We start from the raw sequence: 15,012 nt of genomic DNA, 5'->3' as shown, positions 1-15,012 counted from the left end.
TTATATGTTACAGGCCACGTCATATTTTATGGTGTTTCTTCTGACATTAACATCGTTTGCTACAGAAAATATCAGAGCCATTGATGTGAGTGGCTGCTGATTTGGCCTGAATGATTAGAGGGGTCAATCACATGACTGCATCCTGTAATCACGAAAAACACATGGTGGTGTGTGTGTGTGTGTAGTTGTCATGTCCTGCTGTGAGGGACAAGGATTGTCCAGCTCCCCTCTGAGCTCTTCCTGCTGACTCCACTGTGTTTCTGCCTGTTAAAGACAAGTCTGGACCTGGCACCCAATCAGTCTCACACTGAGACGGCCCCACTCAACCCTCCTCACACTGCTATCATTCACACACAGATTGTTTCTCGATTACATGTGCCACCCACCACCACACCACACTTCATTCAATCACACGCTTCCCTATCATTTTGCTGAGCAGCATCAGATTGAAGGTTCAGAAGTTGTATGAAGGCTTTGTATAATAGTTTTAATACCCATGAAAACAATATGCACTCATCCTGCCTTGTAAACCAAGACATTCAGTTAATAAAACTGACCTGCTGAACTCCATAGTCTAATTAAAATCTGTGACTTAGGCAAAAGAAATATATGTTCAGTGAGAAAACATTTTCAGCCTATGTGATTTTTGTTGTTGTTGTTGTTGTTGCTGTTGCTTCTGTTTGGGGCGATATTAGGGCTAATAAGAGATGCACTAATGATAAAATTCCACAGACCAGTAATGTACAATAAAGCAAACCATCCACTATCGAATGTAATTTGTTTTTTTATTGTGGACCTTTATGTCAGTTTTTTTAATGATTCAAAGAACCCAGAACTCCATTCATTTACCGACATCTGATCAACAGTTTCATTACTTTGCAACAATCACCACTCATTAAAATGAGCACTTTTGATGTTTTGCAGGGCTGAACATGCACGGGATGATGAACAGTGAGTGTCCTTCAAATATCCAGTTGCTTTGCTTTAAGCAGTGGAACGGATGCAGCAATTATGGGAATATTGTGGAACAAGAGGTGAATAGAGGGCAGCGTTTGATCACTATACCTCCACTGGGTTTCTAAAAGGAGGTTTTTGTGCGCCCCCCTCTTGTATGGCCCTTGATGCGTTGTCCATGGCAACCACAAGCAAAGACATCGGTCGGTGGCAGTGGAGAAAACAGGCACAGTGGAGGGGCTGTAGGAGCTGATGATGGTCTGTCTGTCCAGATTACCCAGACTCAAAGGGATTCATTTTGCCTTTAAAAGGTTTCCTCTAAAAATGATGGTTTCAAATGTATGAGAATTTCATTTGCTGGACAGCTTATATTTAGTATTGATACAGAGAAAAATAAGCTATGCCAGCTATTTTTTTCTTGTCAGTTTCACTTGGGAATCTGCGCATATGATTAAAACAATTAGCGTCTCAGGTGACTCTCCTGAGTTTTAATAATAGTCCTGTGGAGACAACAGATGTAATAACACCGAGTTTATGTATTCAGTCATTAAAAGGTAAGAGCTTAAATGACAAAGTCGGTCAACAGGCTACTAAATCACAGACCGAGACCACCGTCAACTGTATGAGAACAGGAGTTACATTATGATTAATTAAAATGTACATGCAAGAAATCCAACTAAGCAAGTGTTTTGTTGCAGTTCATAAATGTAATTGAGAATAATCATTAATGTCAGAAAACCGTCAGAAAACTTCAGGTTGAATTTGACCTTAATTAGCAAAGTGAAGCTCCTTCAGTGGGTGGCTAAGACAAAGGTTGCTTTTCCTCAGCTTACTCATTATGTAAATATAGCAGTAGTGTGGCGGAAATGACATTGAAAAATGTCTTCCACTGCCAACAGGACAGGCACGTTATGTTGCAACAGTACACAGTTCTGAAAGATATGTCCTTTTGTCAACAAAAACCAGCTCAGTATCAAGTACCCATCCAGGAAACACTGAGGAATATTCTAAAAATTAGTGTACTGAATGAGTCCAAATGCATTGTTTTCCTCTGAGCTGTGTTTGAGGGTTTCAGGCTTGAATTGAAACATGGTCATTTCAATGAGCTAATACGTTGAAAGACAGGAGTGAAAAATGTAGGTTGCCTGTGGCCCGGTGCTGCCAGCGCTCTGAGCAGGACAATGAATGAATGAATAATGAAACCAATCATTCACAGATAAGACACTAAGCGGTACTAACAGAGGACGGAGATAGTTTTTTATATGTAGTCATGATGACACTGGCTTTCCTCCACGCATCCTGAAATACAGAGCCACATGATAAGGCCACATGACTCTGTGACCCCAGCAGAGCTTTGATTTTAGATTAAAGCACTGCAAGGCATCAAAGATCTCCTTTTTATTTAAGGCTCAGGTGGATAATTTATTATTATTCACCTATGCGTGCAGGCACAGTAACAGATCCTCGGTGCATGTTAGTCTTAGTGAAGCCTCGCTGCTGGAGAACATGGATAAACTTTCATGGCCACTGATTCCCATCAGAGATTATCAGATATCTGTGAGACGATGAAGAAGATGAAACCTATATTTCGCTTCCTCGTCCGCCATTTCATAGTTTCACAATAGCTGGAAAATTCCCACAGAAGTCATATCGAAATGTGCAGAGTCATGCTGTGTCGTCTGTTACTGAGGAGCAGGACTGGAGCCGAGGCTGAGGAGGTCCGAGATCCCGTTCTGACCGCTGCTATCGCGAGAAGCTGAGCGGAGGTATAAATCCCCCAGCTGTGACTTCAGCTCGCGCACTCCGCTCTCCGGCCACAGTTCGTGAGTAAGAGTTAAGGTACGTATATTGAAATCATAAAGTATGGTTCGTTTCTTTGTGCTTTTGATATTTTAACACAGTTTATTCTTTTGCGAAGTGTCACGCTGTTCAGTTTGTTGGAGCTCTTCAGTTGTAACGCGAGTTCTCTGCTCAACAAGTGTTTTTGTTTTTTTTGTTTTTTTCCCCCCCCCCACAAAGTCTGAATCTCGTTCACTCTGCAACACCAACTTGGTTTGTTGTGTCGGCGGGATTTTCTTCTCTGTGTCTGTGTGCTGAAAAGCTTCCCACCGGGAGAAACATTTTCTTTTCTGAAATCACAGAGAGAGGGGACAAAAAATCTAGTGCTTTTGAATGGTCCCGCGGTGGTTTCAGTTTGAGCAGTCCGCAGATGTCCAGCTGCTGAAAAGCTGTCAGGAGAAAGTCCAAACAGAAACTTCAGAGATTATATCTGAGGTGCGGAAACACCTGCTGCTTTAAAATGACAAAAGTGGAAATGATTTTTCAAGCACTCAGAAAGTCATGCGAGGTGTGGCCACAGAATGAGCCGCAATGAAACAAGTGGCCCAAAATAGTCTACATCATATTATCTATCTATATATAGATTTTCTATTCAATTTTGTTTTTGCGTTTATTAATGCAGTGTATTACTCAATTACCTACTCATATATGGCTCTGATATGTGTTTGATGCCATAGTAACACATGCTTTATTTCATACTTTATTTTATACTCTGACATTCAGAAACTAGATTAGTATATTTCAGTTAGCATAAGATCATAATACAGATGTGTAACAAGAAATTGCTTGGTGTTGTTAGAACAACGACTTCTTCAGTTAATCTGATTTTGATACAATTGCTTCATATTTAAGAAATCACACTACATCTTTGAGTTTTAAACCACGTCACTCAACATTGCTACAGCAAAGGAGCATTCAGAGTTTGTGTTAAAGGTAACAGAGATAAGACATCCGTTCCTCAGGGATGAACGCATCGTAGCCAGAATGTTTGACTGATTATCCTAGAATTATAATTTATTCTGATAATTGTTGAGTCATTATTTGAGTTCTTTTTTTAGAAAATATGCAACACTTGCTGAAAGGTTCTGCGTAGTGTTGATTTTGAGAAGCAGGTGCATAATTTACAGTTTCTTTCTTGTGTAAACCAGTCAGACTGAAGATGGCAGCAGGCAATGCACGTATTGGACAGCTGGCCCCAGACTTCACAGCCAAAGCAGTGATGCCAGATGGACAGTTTAAGGATCTGAAGCTGTCAGACTACAGAGGTAAATGCAACCTGTGTCTCATCTTCTGTTGGTTGCAATACATGCTTTGATGTGACTCTCTTCTGCAATGAACAACAATATGCTGAATAGACATTCATTTGCACCACTAAAGACAGGAATTAATTCTACAAAAATTACCATGGTTGTATAATCACATGACAATCTCAATGGTTTCTTTGTTTTTTTCCCTCTTTGGTGCAGGAAAATATGTTGTCTTCTTCTTCTATCCACTGGACTTCACCTTTGTTTGTCCAACTGAGATCATTGCTTTCAGTGATGCTGCCGAAGATTTCAGGAAAATTGGCTGTGAGGTCATCGGTGCCTCTGTTGACTCTCACTTTTCCCATTTTGCATGGTAGATACAACTCTTTACATTTTAAACACCCATGGGATGACGATAGTGCATCCTATCCTCACTCCTCCTATGCCAATATCTCACCTTTTTTTGGTTTATGTACTTAAAGGACCAATACGCCACGTAAACAGGGTGGTTTGGGTACAATGAAGATTCCCCTGGTATCTGACACGCGGCGCACAATCTCCACAGATTATGGTGTCCTGAAAGACGATGAAGGGATTGCCTACAGGTAAGTTAAACAGCCTGAAGTTATCCTGTCTGTGAAAGTTAGAACAGGTGAAGTCAGTTTTAGACACATTGTACTGCCATCTCCTACTTCTCTTTTATAGGGCTAATATTAGACTCCATTCACACTAATGTTTTGTGTGTGTGCTTATGTCACTGTCTCACAGGTACATAAAACATCTGACTACCACCAATGTAGAAAGCTTATTGAGTTGTTTTAACACAGGGAAAATGCATTTGACTTTGGGGTTGCAGCTGATTTATAGTCTTTCATTTGAAATGTTTACAATGGTTCCATAAAGGAAGATGGCGGGAAAAGATGGTTGTGATAAAGAGGGGGAAGATGAAATTTTGTTAAAATATAGTACAAATTTCAGCCGCTCTCTCCCCAAAAGACATTCTAGTTGTTATACACAGCTGCATTAAAATCAGTGCAAGTGCTTACAGAGAGAAGTAAGAATCCTGCTTTTCCTTCACGTCCACACAACTAACTAAACACGGGGTGAAATGGGTGTGAGTGTTGGATACTTGGTTTGGGAAAGTTAGAGAAATGGATGCCACATTGAATGGTGTCGCAGAAAGAATCTCTAACCCTAACCCTCCGTTGTCCAGTCTGGAGTTTATCTAGGTCTTTGAAGACTCATAAGTTGCTCTTTCTCTCTGTTGCAGAGGTCTGTTCATCATTGATGACAAGGGGATCCTAAGACAGATCACCATCAATGACCTTCCAGTTGGACGTTCTGTTGATGAGACCTTGCGTCTGGTTCAAGCCTTTCAATTCACAGACAAGCACGGAGAAGGTTTGTTATTCCTATAATTCTGTGGCACTGCGATGCATTATAGTGTCCCATTATACTGTCTTGTTGAATCCCACCCTCATTTATTGAACAGTCATAGCAATCTATCCGTCAAAAGGATTTTAAGCCTGTCTGAAATGCAACTGATATTAATTGTAGTCTATTGTGTGGAATAACAGCCTTCCCCATGAGCCAGATATGCGCATTCTAACATTTTAACCCTTGTTCTTTTAATCACATTACAGAATTTGAATCCAAATTAATGTTGACTGTTGGTAAATAAATTGCACCAACTAACTCAGACATATTTGGAGACTTGAATTGATGCGTAGATCTGATTTTGCATGATGAGTAATATTCAACAGAATATTATTGAATATAAAGAGTGAATGGACCAATTCCTGTGCTGGCCCAGGACTCATATAGTCTTATCTTTTCAGTCTGCCCAGCTGGCTGGAAACCAGGAAGTGACACCATCAAGCCTGACATTCAGAAGAGCAAAGACTTCTTCTCCAAGCAGTAATAAGCCCAAAGGCAGCGTCTACTGTCTGCTGTAGGAGATTTCATTTAGAGATTATACTTCCAGAGAACAATATTAAAGTCAGCAATTGCACCAGTTGAGTGGTTAGTACGCAGTTTTTGTAGTTTACATTAGCAAAATGTTCACTCATGATGTACTTAGGACTGTGTATTTATGTTGTGCCATTGCCTGCTGTTTGCCTTGTCTGACTGGGGTAAATGTTTGTTTCTTGGCATCATTCCTCAATATTGTTAGATTCAAAGGACCACAAATATTTTTACTGAAAAGAAGCCACAAAAACCTCTCATCATGATATTGAACTGTTGTTGTTGTTGTTGTTGTTGGGTTTTTTTTTTATGGCAAACAACAAATAAAGTACAGAGTGTATAAGATTCTCTTCAAGGTGCATGTTTACTTCAAAACCTCTCTTTTAGTAGGAATGTAATTTATTTACACTCTGTTTCATCCTTTAATGTGAATGATTGAACAATATGATGATAATGGGGCCAATAACTTAAGTGACAGTGTCACACGTTTCCATTTAGATATCAATGTGGTAGGCCATCTGTTGGATAAAATTATTTACTAACCTGGATTACAAGAACAAATACATCAAAGTAATCCTTTATGACATTGTGTAGTTAGTGCTGTCGCAGTGAATAGACTATTGATACAGACCTCATGCTGGACAGAGTTTGTGATGCAATGTTCCTGCCAATGTGCCTGACTTTACTAAATATGTCTTTATTAATAACCTTTCTAAAAATAAGAAGTTAAAAAAATGTTGTTTAGCCCTTACTTTACATGGAGGCCAAATATTACCCAAATGCTATCCCACCTCTCCGTATCATTCTTCTTTATTATATTGTTTATTTTGATCACTGGTATTTGGAAAAATAATCTTCCACTAATTGAACTAGTCCGTTTACAGTGTGTTGTCATTGGAGACACTTTCGGCGGGAAACACTGAACTTTTGCTGACATCATCTGTTTGGTTCATCCAGAGGTTTTTAATAACTTCACTGTTCCAAGTAACTGTGTCCTAAGCTGTTTTGTTCGGGGGTGCAGCTCTCACGGTCCGCACTGAGCCCAGTTTTTCAGAGGAAGGTGAAGTGAATATTGTTGCTGACATGAAATAATAGCACTAGGAGTTCCTTAGCATGCCTGCTAACTAGCCCGCTAACATCTGACAGGAAAATGGCGGCAGGGAAGCTGTGTCTCAGGAAGAACAAGGAGGAAACTGTCGAGGTGAGGACGATCAGTGCACTACAACAAAATGCTAACGTGGTTATTTATTTGTTTCAAATGAAATAATTTATGATTGACCATTCAGTATCCACTCAGCAAGATTAAAATGACAAATGGCCATGAGGCTAAAAGTCGAATGTGCTGTCACATTAGCTAAAATGGTTTGTCAAACAGCAAATGTATGTTCATTTTTTAGTGGACAGGATTATTCCTGAACGATCTAAAAACCAAACAAGAATCGCTGGTCTTCATCAAAAGGATGATGGCCGTGGCAGTCTCGTCCATCACCTATCTCAGAGGGATTTTCCCGGAGGATGCCTACAGATCCAGATATCTGGAAGGTGACTTCATTTTTCAGTATCATCGTGGTGTTGCAACGTGTTTCAGACAGTGAGAGTTAAGAGTAGATACAATTTTCTTCTGGGTCACTGTACCAGAGCAGACTTTTGCTTTGTAAATGCTGCTGTTTCATCAACACAACACATGATGAACTCACCAGAGGCTAACAATATTTTAGAACTTGAAAACAATGCAAACTTTTACAGAAAACTGTAAAAGCAAATAAAAACAGTTTCAATCCAACAAGTTTATGAAGGAGTAAAGCGAAATTTTGCTATCTGGAAATACCATTTTTTCATTTGGTGTTTGGTGTGTACCATTCCAACAGATCTGTGCATTAAAGTTTTACGTGAAGATTGCAACACACCTGGTGCCAGCAAAGTTGTGAAATGGTAATAAACATATTCAAAAATCGAAAATCTGCTGTTAATGTGCACTTGATGGTTAACTCCTTACAATCTACTGACTATATGATTTGTTCCTGTTCAATTCTGTGTACTTCAGGTTGATGGGCTGCTTTGATGCAATAGAGAAGCAATATGTAAGTTGGTGCATGAATGAAGACTAATATGAGTCTGTAGTATATGGTCTGCAATTGTGATATGTATAAAATCAACATGGTATAGACTTTTACTAATTACTGTTCTCCTACCAGCTCCAGATTGTGTTTATTGGGGTATGTAAGTCAATATATATCATTATTATTATTTGACATATTAGTGCTAAAATGTTGGGATAATTATGATAATAATTATCCATGCTATTACAATATAGGTGTACACCAATCCAGACAAACCTAATGTAAGTTCCTTCTTAACAACGACATTATAAAAGATTCAGAATTGACCAATGATAAGGATGATGATTTCTTTTTCTCTTCATTCAGTGCATTATTGAAGCCTACCAGTTCAAATTCCGATACACTGAGAAAGGACCAGTGATGGACTTACTCAGGTTTGGTTGGACATACCATGTCTGCATCTGTCCTATATGTGCAGCTTCCATAGTTAAGGTGATCTTCATGAAACTGCAGGAACAATGATGTAGCGGTGCAGGTGACATTGGAAGATACCAAGAGAGCCTCAGTGCTGCTCATCAGGAAACTCTTTCTGCTCATGCAGAACCTGGACTCCCTTCCCAGTAACGTCTACCTTACCATGAAGCTATTCTACTATGATGACAGTAAGATGCCTTACTAGTATCTCAGAATCAAGTAGTAATCTTGTTTAATTTTTGTCTTCTATGAAGTTATTTCATCCTGCTCCCTTTTCAAAGTCACTCCTGCTGACTACCAACCACCAGGCTTCAAAGAAGGTGAATGTGACCATATGTGGTTTGAAGGCATTGCTGTGAACTTCAAGATGGGTGAGGTGCAGACGGCCTTCCACAGCTTCAGAGTTCGTGTGTCAGCTGAAAAAAGCTGGCTAAACAAACTTCAGGAGGGGAACCACTTGAAGGAGACCAAACAAGCTCCTCAGAAAAATCCTCCAAAGAGGGAAACCGTCAAGGTGGGTCCTTCAGGAAGATGTGCTTAAGTGCTGAGTTTGAGTTTTATAGTGATATCAGAACTAAGAGTTTACATTTGAAGCATTTGATGTTGTTTCCCTTGGTTACAGGCTTCCCGTAAAAAAGTGCCTGAGGAAGACGATCTACCTTCTGAAGATGGTGAGTAAAAAAGCTGGTGCTGTTACAGTTTATCTTCCTCATTTATCTTAGGTGATTCACTGTTGATTCTCCTTTAACCAGAGTCTGCACAGTTCAAGAAACCCCCCCGACCTGTGGCAAAGGTAAACATGTATATTGTCATCGTAGAGTATATCAGTCACATAAAAAAAAAGACCCTAACAGGTTGGAGCTTCTCATGAGTTATTGAATACCACACGGGTGATTATGTTTTGTGTTTTTTCAGAGATACGCAGCTGCCAAAAATCTGGTGGGAAAGAAGAAAAGAATTTAGCCCATGAGACAAGACTAACAGCAGTGCATGAACATCCATGAAATGCTTATTTTTATATTGTAGTATTTACAGTTTTTATGTTACAATTTACATCTAAAATGAGTAAGACAGATTTGCTTGTTAAATTTTTCTTTTCACAACGACAAATTTTGTTATCAGTTCATATTTAAACAGCACTGTAAAAAGTATTCATGAAGTGGTGAATATAAATTTGTATTATACGTCAATGTGTTTTGCTTAAGATGTAAAAATTTTACACTCCACTTTTGATTGTTAAATATTTTGTCACATACAGATCACTTTAAACAGATTGCATGTTATGTGAAAAAATAGGGAACTAGGCAAAACTGCTTCCCTGGAACTAATGAAGCACAAAATAGAATTCATCTACACTGCTGTAGCTGAAAAGAATTAATAGTCAATTAATAATAATAATAATAAACAAAAAATGTGATCATTTTGGCAAAGACAATGTTTGTTTATTCTAAGGTGTTTGCCAATTGCCATTGCCCCTCTTGTTAAATTGCCACAGATGTGTCATAGACTGCCATGTACTGTTATAATTTTTCTTCAATTCACAAAATATTGGTTCAAGTTAAGGACAGACAACATGAGCCCCGTTGATTAAAGGCTATTTTTACATCACTTTAGACCTCTACAGTTCAATGATTTTTCCTTGATGGAGATGTCCCTGTCCACACCTTCAGTCTCTGGCTCAGTGTCACAAGATATCTTTGTGTTTCCTAGAAGAGACTGTCCACATCACCCATCTCCACAAACACAGTCTTCAGCTGGGAGTAGTGTTCGATGGTCACCTGGCCATTCTCCCGCCCTATGCCTGGTGGACGTAAGGATTATACATTTACTTCTACTGACTGGGTGAAACTAGGTCTCTGCATGAGGACCTGCTTTCCACAGAGTTCTTATTTACTTCTGATAATGTAAAAGCTAGCACAGTACCATCTGTACATAATTAGACTTGCATCCTTCAAATAACCTCCAACGTTTATTTGAACCTGGGTTGAGAACAGTAGGAGAACTTTGTTGCCAGGGCAACTTTATCTTGGTCTTTGCTTGAAATCTCTGTCCTGGTGATGCCAGTATGACTATTGTACTGCACTGCCAGACTGAAATGATGCTGGTAACAATAATCTACCAGGATACCTGGTCCCTGGCCAATGTGCAAACAATCAGACTGTACCTGACATTTTGAAGCCCCCGAATGGCACCTCCACAGGAGTGATGTTGTAGTTGTTAATGAAGCAGGAACCAGCCTTGAGGTGTTCAACAACACGATGGGCTCGTCTCACATCCCTACAGACGTAAGACATTTGCACTTCAGCACATTTGAAATGACATAATAGAGACTACAGTAAAATGCAGAGTGCCTTTTACAACATTATCCTCATTTCAAGGGTTCCAAAGTAATTGTTCATTTGGCTGCTAAATTACCTGGTGAAAACTCCGGCAGCAAGACCTAGGGTGGTGTTGTTGGCTCTGTGCAGCACTTCCTCTTCTGTTTCGAAAGACAGTACAGACATGACGGGACCAAAGATCTCCTCCTTCACACAGGTCATCTCATCTGTGCAGTCGCCTGTATGTAAGAAAAAAGACAGGAAAGGTATGTGGAAACTCTGACTACGCTATTCAGTGATGATTCCCTCATGGTGGGGAAGTTTATTGGCTGGACGGGGTGCATCTGTAGAAGACTATTCAATTCTTACCCAGTACACATGGAGTCATGTAATATCCACCTTTGAGTTTGGGGTCTGAAGGGACAAAAGGTTCACCTCCACACAAGACTGAAGCTCCCTAGAGACAGTACAGTTTACGCCGAAGTTTAGATTTAAGTTACCAGTAAAAAAAAGTGACGCTTACCTCTTTCTTTGCCTGTTCAACAAAGGACAGCACTTTTTCTAGATGTGGCTTGCTGACCAGCGCTCCCATTCGTGTGGTCTCCAACAGTGGGTCTCCTATCTCAATTGACTGGGTCCTTTTAACCACTTCTTCCACAAACTCCGATAGAATATCCCTCTGAACAAAGACCCTTGTGCCATTGCTGCAGACCTGTGACATACATTGGGTCAAATCCAAGCATTCACTTTTGTTTGCGGGCCTACAAAGTTACAATGCATTGAAATAGAAAGCCGCTGAAATGTGAGCTATGGAAATACAGTACAAAATAGCGAAAATCACCTGGCCTTGAGACAAAAAATTGGCCATGAGAGCTCCCCTCACAGCGTTCTCCAGATCACTGTCCTGGAAGATGAGCAGAGGAGATTTCCCTCCAAGCTCCAGAGTCACTGGTTTCACCCCCCTGGATGCCATCTCCATAATCTGAGCATCAACATCATATGGAAAAATATCAACCATTTATTCTGATATCATTTTTTGATATCAGCATGTATATGTTTGGAGAGAAAAATCTAAATCTCTGACACTACATCTACCAACCCTTAAATTTGTCAAGTGCAAGTCTGAATTGTGAGATTTATGTATTTTGTTTTAGGCTTGTGTGTCTTTATCTGATGTCTGAAATAGAAAAGCTGACAGGATTTGTTTCATTCTCGCTTGTATCATTTGTGTAACACTGACCTTCTTGCCTGTGGGCACACTCCCAGTGAAGGACACCTTAGCAACATCAGGGTGGTGGCAGAGAAGGCTGCCTGTCTCCTGGCTGCCCTGGACCACGTTGAACAGCCCATCTGGAGCTCCAGCCTGAGCATAGATCTCTGCCAGCAGAACTGCTGTCACAGGGGTCACCGGTGAAGGCTTGAACACCATGGAGTTGCCTGTTTGTTTACACACAACAAAACAAGTTTTCCTGCTAAATACAAAAAAGGTTGTAATTGGAGAATTGGGACAGTACTTAAAATATGACTGCTGACCTATTTTCAACAGGCAGACTCATGACTACTCTATTCATGTAGTTATAGTGCCATCACTTGGTAAAGAGCTGTAAACACTAAGGAATGCTCAGGTTAAATGTGTAAGCTTTCATTCTAGTTTGTCTGAAAATACACAAGTTTGCAACTTTTGGCTGTTTATGTCAGAGCAAACCTACAAGAACTGAATGAAATTTTTCCAGGCTCATTCATTATTATATGTAAAAGGTTTGGAAAGAGGCTGCGTTACTTCTCGAGATTATGTTTTGAACCCATTTATCTCACCAATTACATATAATTCCTGCAAGGAAATATTCTAGGTAGGTTTAAGAAAAATCCCATACCACAGGCCAAGGCCGGAGCCGATTTCCAGGACGCTATCTGAAAGGGATAATTCCAAGCACCAATGCCAACACAGACTCCCAAAGGCTCCCTGCGGGTGTAGGCAAAGGATCCTCCAGGCAACTGCACGTGTTGGCCTTGTAGAGGGAAAACAAAAGCATAAACATGATAAATGGAAAGGTGAAAAATGTGAGCATGGTTCATGAAATATTTTCCTTTGCAAACACATATGATAGCAATACATGTAACTATTTAACAATATTCATTGTGATTCATATTATCTACAACTAAAATTGGATTCTCACATGGTGACATCATATGGATGGCTTTCCCACTGGAAATAATTAAAACAGAGGCTGAAACTGTTCATAATGTTAATTTAAATTGCTTCCAACTCTTTTCCTGATATTTAATTAACGGCTTATATGGTCGGGACAGTATTTGACTAACAAGTAGTGATTGTACCAACCTGCCAGGGTGCTGGCCAGCCCTGCATAGTACTCGATACACAGTCTGCCAGAGTCCACATCCAGGCGGGCTTCCGTGATGGACTTCCCATTGTTGACCACCTCCATTTCAGCGATCTCCTCTCTCCTGCTCTGTATATTAAACCAGGGCATATTAAAGACGTGAATGGATTTTAATTCATGAGATCAATTGTTTCAGCATGGAAAAAATGCTAGTGTACAAAATATTCATTCAGTAACACTTTCCATTAATTTGGTCCTTTGAGGTGGATTGCAGAATATATACTAATCACACACAACAGCAGTTTATTAAGTAACTTATATTCTTCAGCTGTGGAAAAATGTAAATACACACCTCTATAATATGGGCAGCTTCTATCATGATCTTCATTCTCTCCATCCCAGACATTTTGCTCCAATGGCCAAAGGCCGACTTGGCTGCGTTCACAGCCTGATTGATATCCACAGCACCACATGGCTCCAAATGGCACAAGACTCGCCCTGTGAAGTAAACAAGAGTGACAACAGCAAAATACACGTTAAATAGCAAATAAATAAACAAGTGGGTTACAAGGTTTCGATCACTTTTCTTCATTCATTTAGCACTAAAGCATTGTCATCAGAGTTCAGTGTCACCTAAAAAGAAAATGACATCCATCTCTGCTGGCTGCAGCACACTGTGTGATGTTCACATTTTGAAGGTAAAGGTTTGTAAAGACGGGCTGTCTGCAATAGAGTTTTGATTAAAGCAGAAACTATAAGACAAAGAGTGTAAAAAAATAATAATAATCATGAATGTGAAAATGGACAGGGTACTTTATAGGCTGTGAGAGCTGCAGCTGTAGTCTTACATCATGTCCTGGTTCTGCTCCTATTTGGAAACTTGTATATCTGTGATATAGCTGCTGTACATGACACGGATCATGAAGTGTGAAAATCAGACTGGAGGAGCATGCTGCTAAACACTTTCCTTACTTACTTACTTAAATGTAAAATTTAGACACCATTATGCCGATCTACCTTCCAAGACCTTCAAATACCTGACAGCGTTTTATTTGATCACCAGACTGACATCTTCGAGCGGCAACGTCCAAAGTCCAGCGAGGAGACAGTCAAAAAAGCAGTCAGCGGTTTTGCAGGATTGAATTTAAATGCCATTGTTTACCTGTTGCAGGTTCATAAACATTTTCCTTGTGGCCCTTCTCGTGGCTGGTCCTTCGTTTTCCAGCCCAGAAGTTAAGCGGGACGGTGATGTCCACCGTGCCCGAGGAGACGCATCTGACCGCCGCGGGAGGAGCGGCATGGGGCCGCCGCAGGACCACCGTGAGCCCCCGCAGCATGCTCCGGGTGTCCCTGATGGCCAAATTTTTCACCGTTAACTGGAAAACACCGGGTGCAGGTTAAAGCAGAGCAAGACAACCACGGCGAGTGGAGACAACTGCTAACGCTAGCTGCCTTTCCTCGACTCTTCACGTCCGATGTTGGTCTTTTAGATTGAGGTCTTGGTCACAAACGTGCTCCGGGATTTGAAGTGCATGGATTTCTTCCTGGGCTTATGTTGAAATACAGCGCTAAGTTGAACCCACCATGGTGAACAGATCTGAAAGAGGAGGTGGGACAAACAGGGCAACGATGGCAGCTATAACACCCGATTGGACAGCTTCACCGTCAATCAAATACAGCGCAATCAAAACAATGTTCACGAATTAAAACTCAAATTAAACGTCGAACAGCGAGCATGTCAACGAAAACACAAAGAAATAAAAATGAAACAAAGTTGATAAGAATGATTAAATGAAGTGTGACGGCGGTTGTG

General features: G+C 40.3%; 3 protein-coding genes across 4 annotated transcripts; 2 read left to right on the top strand and 1 right to left on the bottom strand.

Moving 5' to 3' along the window:
* The first annotated feature begins 2,721 nt into the window (after positions 1-2,721).
* Positions 2,722-6,318, top strand: prdx1 (peroxiredoxin 1). 2 transcript variants are annotated; one of them, XM_029524072.1, is made up of 6 exons: positions 2,722-2,793; positions 3,942-4,058; positions 4,260-4,413; positions 4,523-4,645; positions 5,311-5,441; positions 5,879-6,318. In XM_029524072.1, the coding sequence occupies exons 2-6, from the start codon at positions 3,953-3,955 to the stop codon at positions 5,959-5,961; spliced, it is 597 nt and encodes a 198-aa protein (XP_029379932.1). In that variant the 5' UTR covers positions 2,722-2,793; positions 3,942-3,952; the 3' UTR covers positions 5,962-6,318. The 2 variants fall into 2 exon arrangements, with proteins under 2 accessions (XP_029379932.1, XP_029379933.1); XM_029524073.1 differs by having other exon boundaries at positions 2,763-2,793; positions 3,946-4,058.
* An 837-nt stretch (positions 6,319-7,155) lies between these two features.
* On the top strand, positions 7,156-9,502 carry zte38 (zebrafish testis-expressed 38). Its single transcript, XM_029524711.1, has 12 exons — positions 7,156-7,206; positions 7,403-7,547; positions 7,874-7,937; positions 8,050-8,086; positions 8,201-8,221; positions 8,320-8,346; positions 8,432-8,499; positions 8,579-8,727; positions 8,821-9,053; positions 9,162-9,210; positions 9,292-9,332; positions 9,455-9,502. The coding sequence occupies exons 1-12, from the start codon at positions 7,156-7,158 to the stop codon at positions 9,500-9,502; spliced, it is 933 nt and encodes a 310-aa protein (XP_029380571.1).
* An 82-nt stretch (positions 9,503-9,584) lies between these two features.
* Positions 9,585-14,787, bottom strand: aldh9a1b (aldehyde dehydrogenase 9 family, member A1b). Its single transcript, XM_029525094.1, has 11 exons — positions 14,362-14,787; positions 13,552-13,697; positions 13,199-13,328; positions 12,732-12,866; positions 12,098-12,294; positions 11,699-11,839; positions 11,381-11,569; positions 11,227-11,314; positions 10,955-11,096; positions 10,704-10,816; positions 9,585-10,340 (listed from the first exon to the last, which is right to left on the bottom strand). Exons 1-11 carry the CDS (start codon positions 14,534-14,536, stop codon positions 10,246-10,248), a joined length of 1,551 nt encoding a protein of 516 aa, XP_029380954.1. The 5' UTR covers positions 14,537-14,787; the 3' UTR covers positions 9,585-10,245.
* Positions 14,788-15,012: the final 225 nt, after the last annotated feature.

The sequence above is a fragment of the Echeneis naucrates genome, chromosome 17, assembly GCF_900963305.1.
Source record: "Echeneis naucrates chromosome 17, fEcheNa1.1, whole genome shotgun sequence".
Classification (NCBI taxonomy): Eukaryota; Metazoa; Chordata; class Actinopteri; order Carangiformes; family Echeneidae; genus Echeneis; species Echeneis naucrates.
The sequence above is the reverse complement of the archived record's forward strand: the minus strand, read 5'-3'. Positions and strand labels throughout refer to the sequence as shown.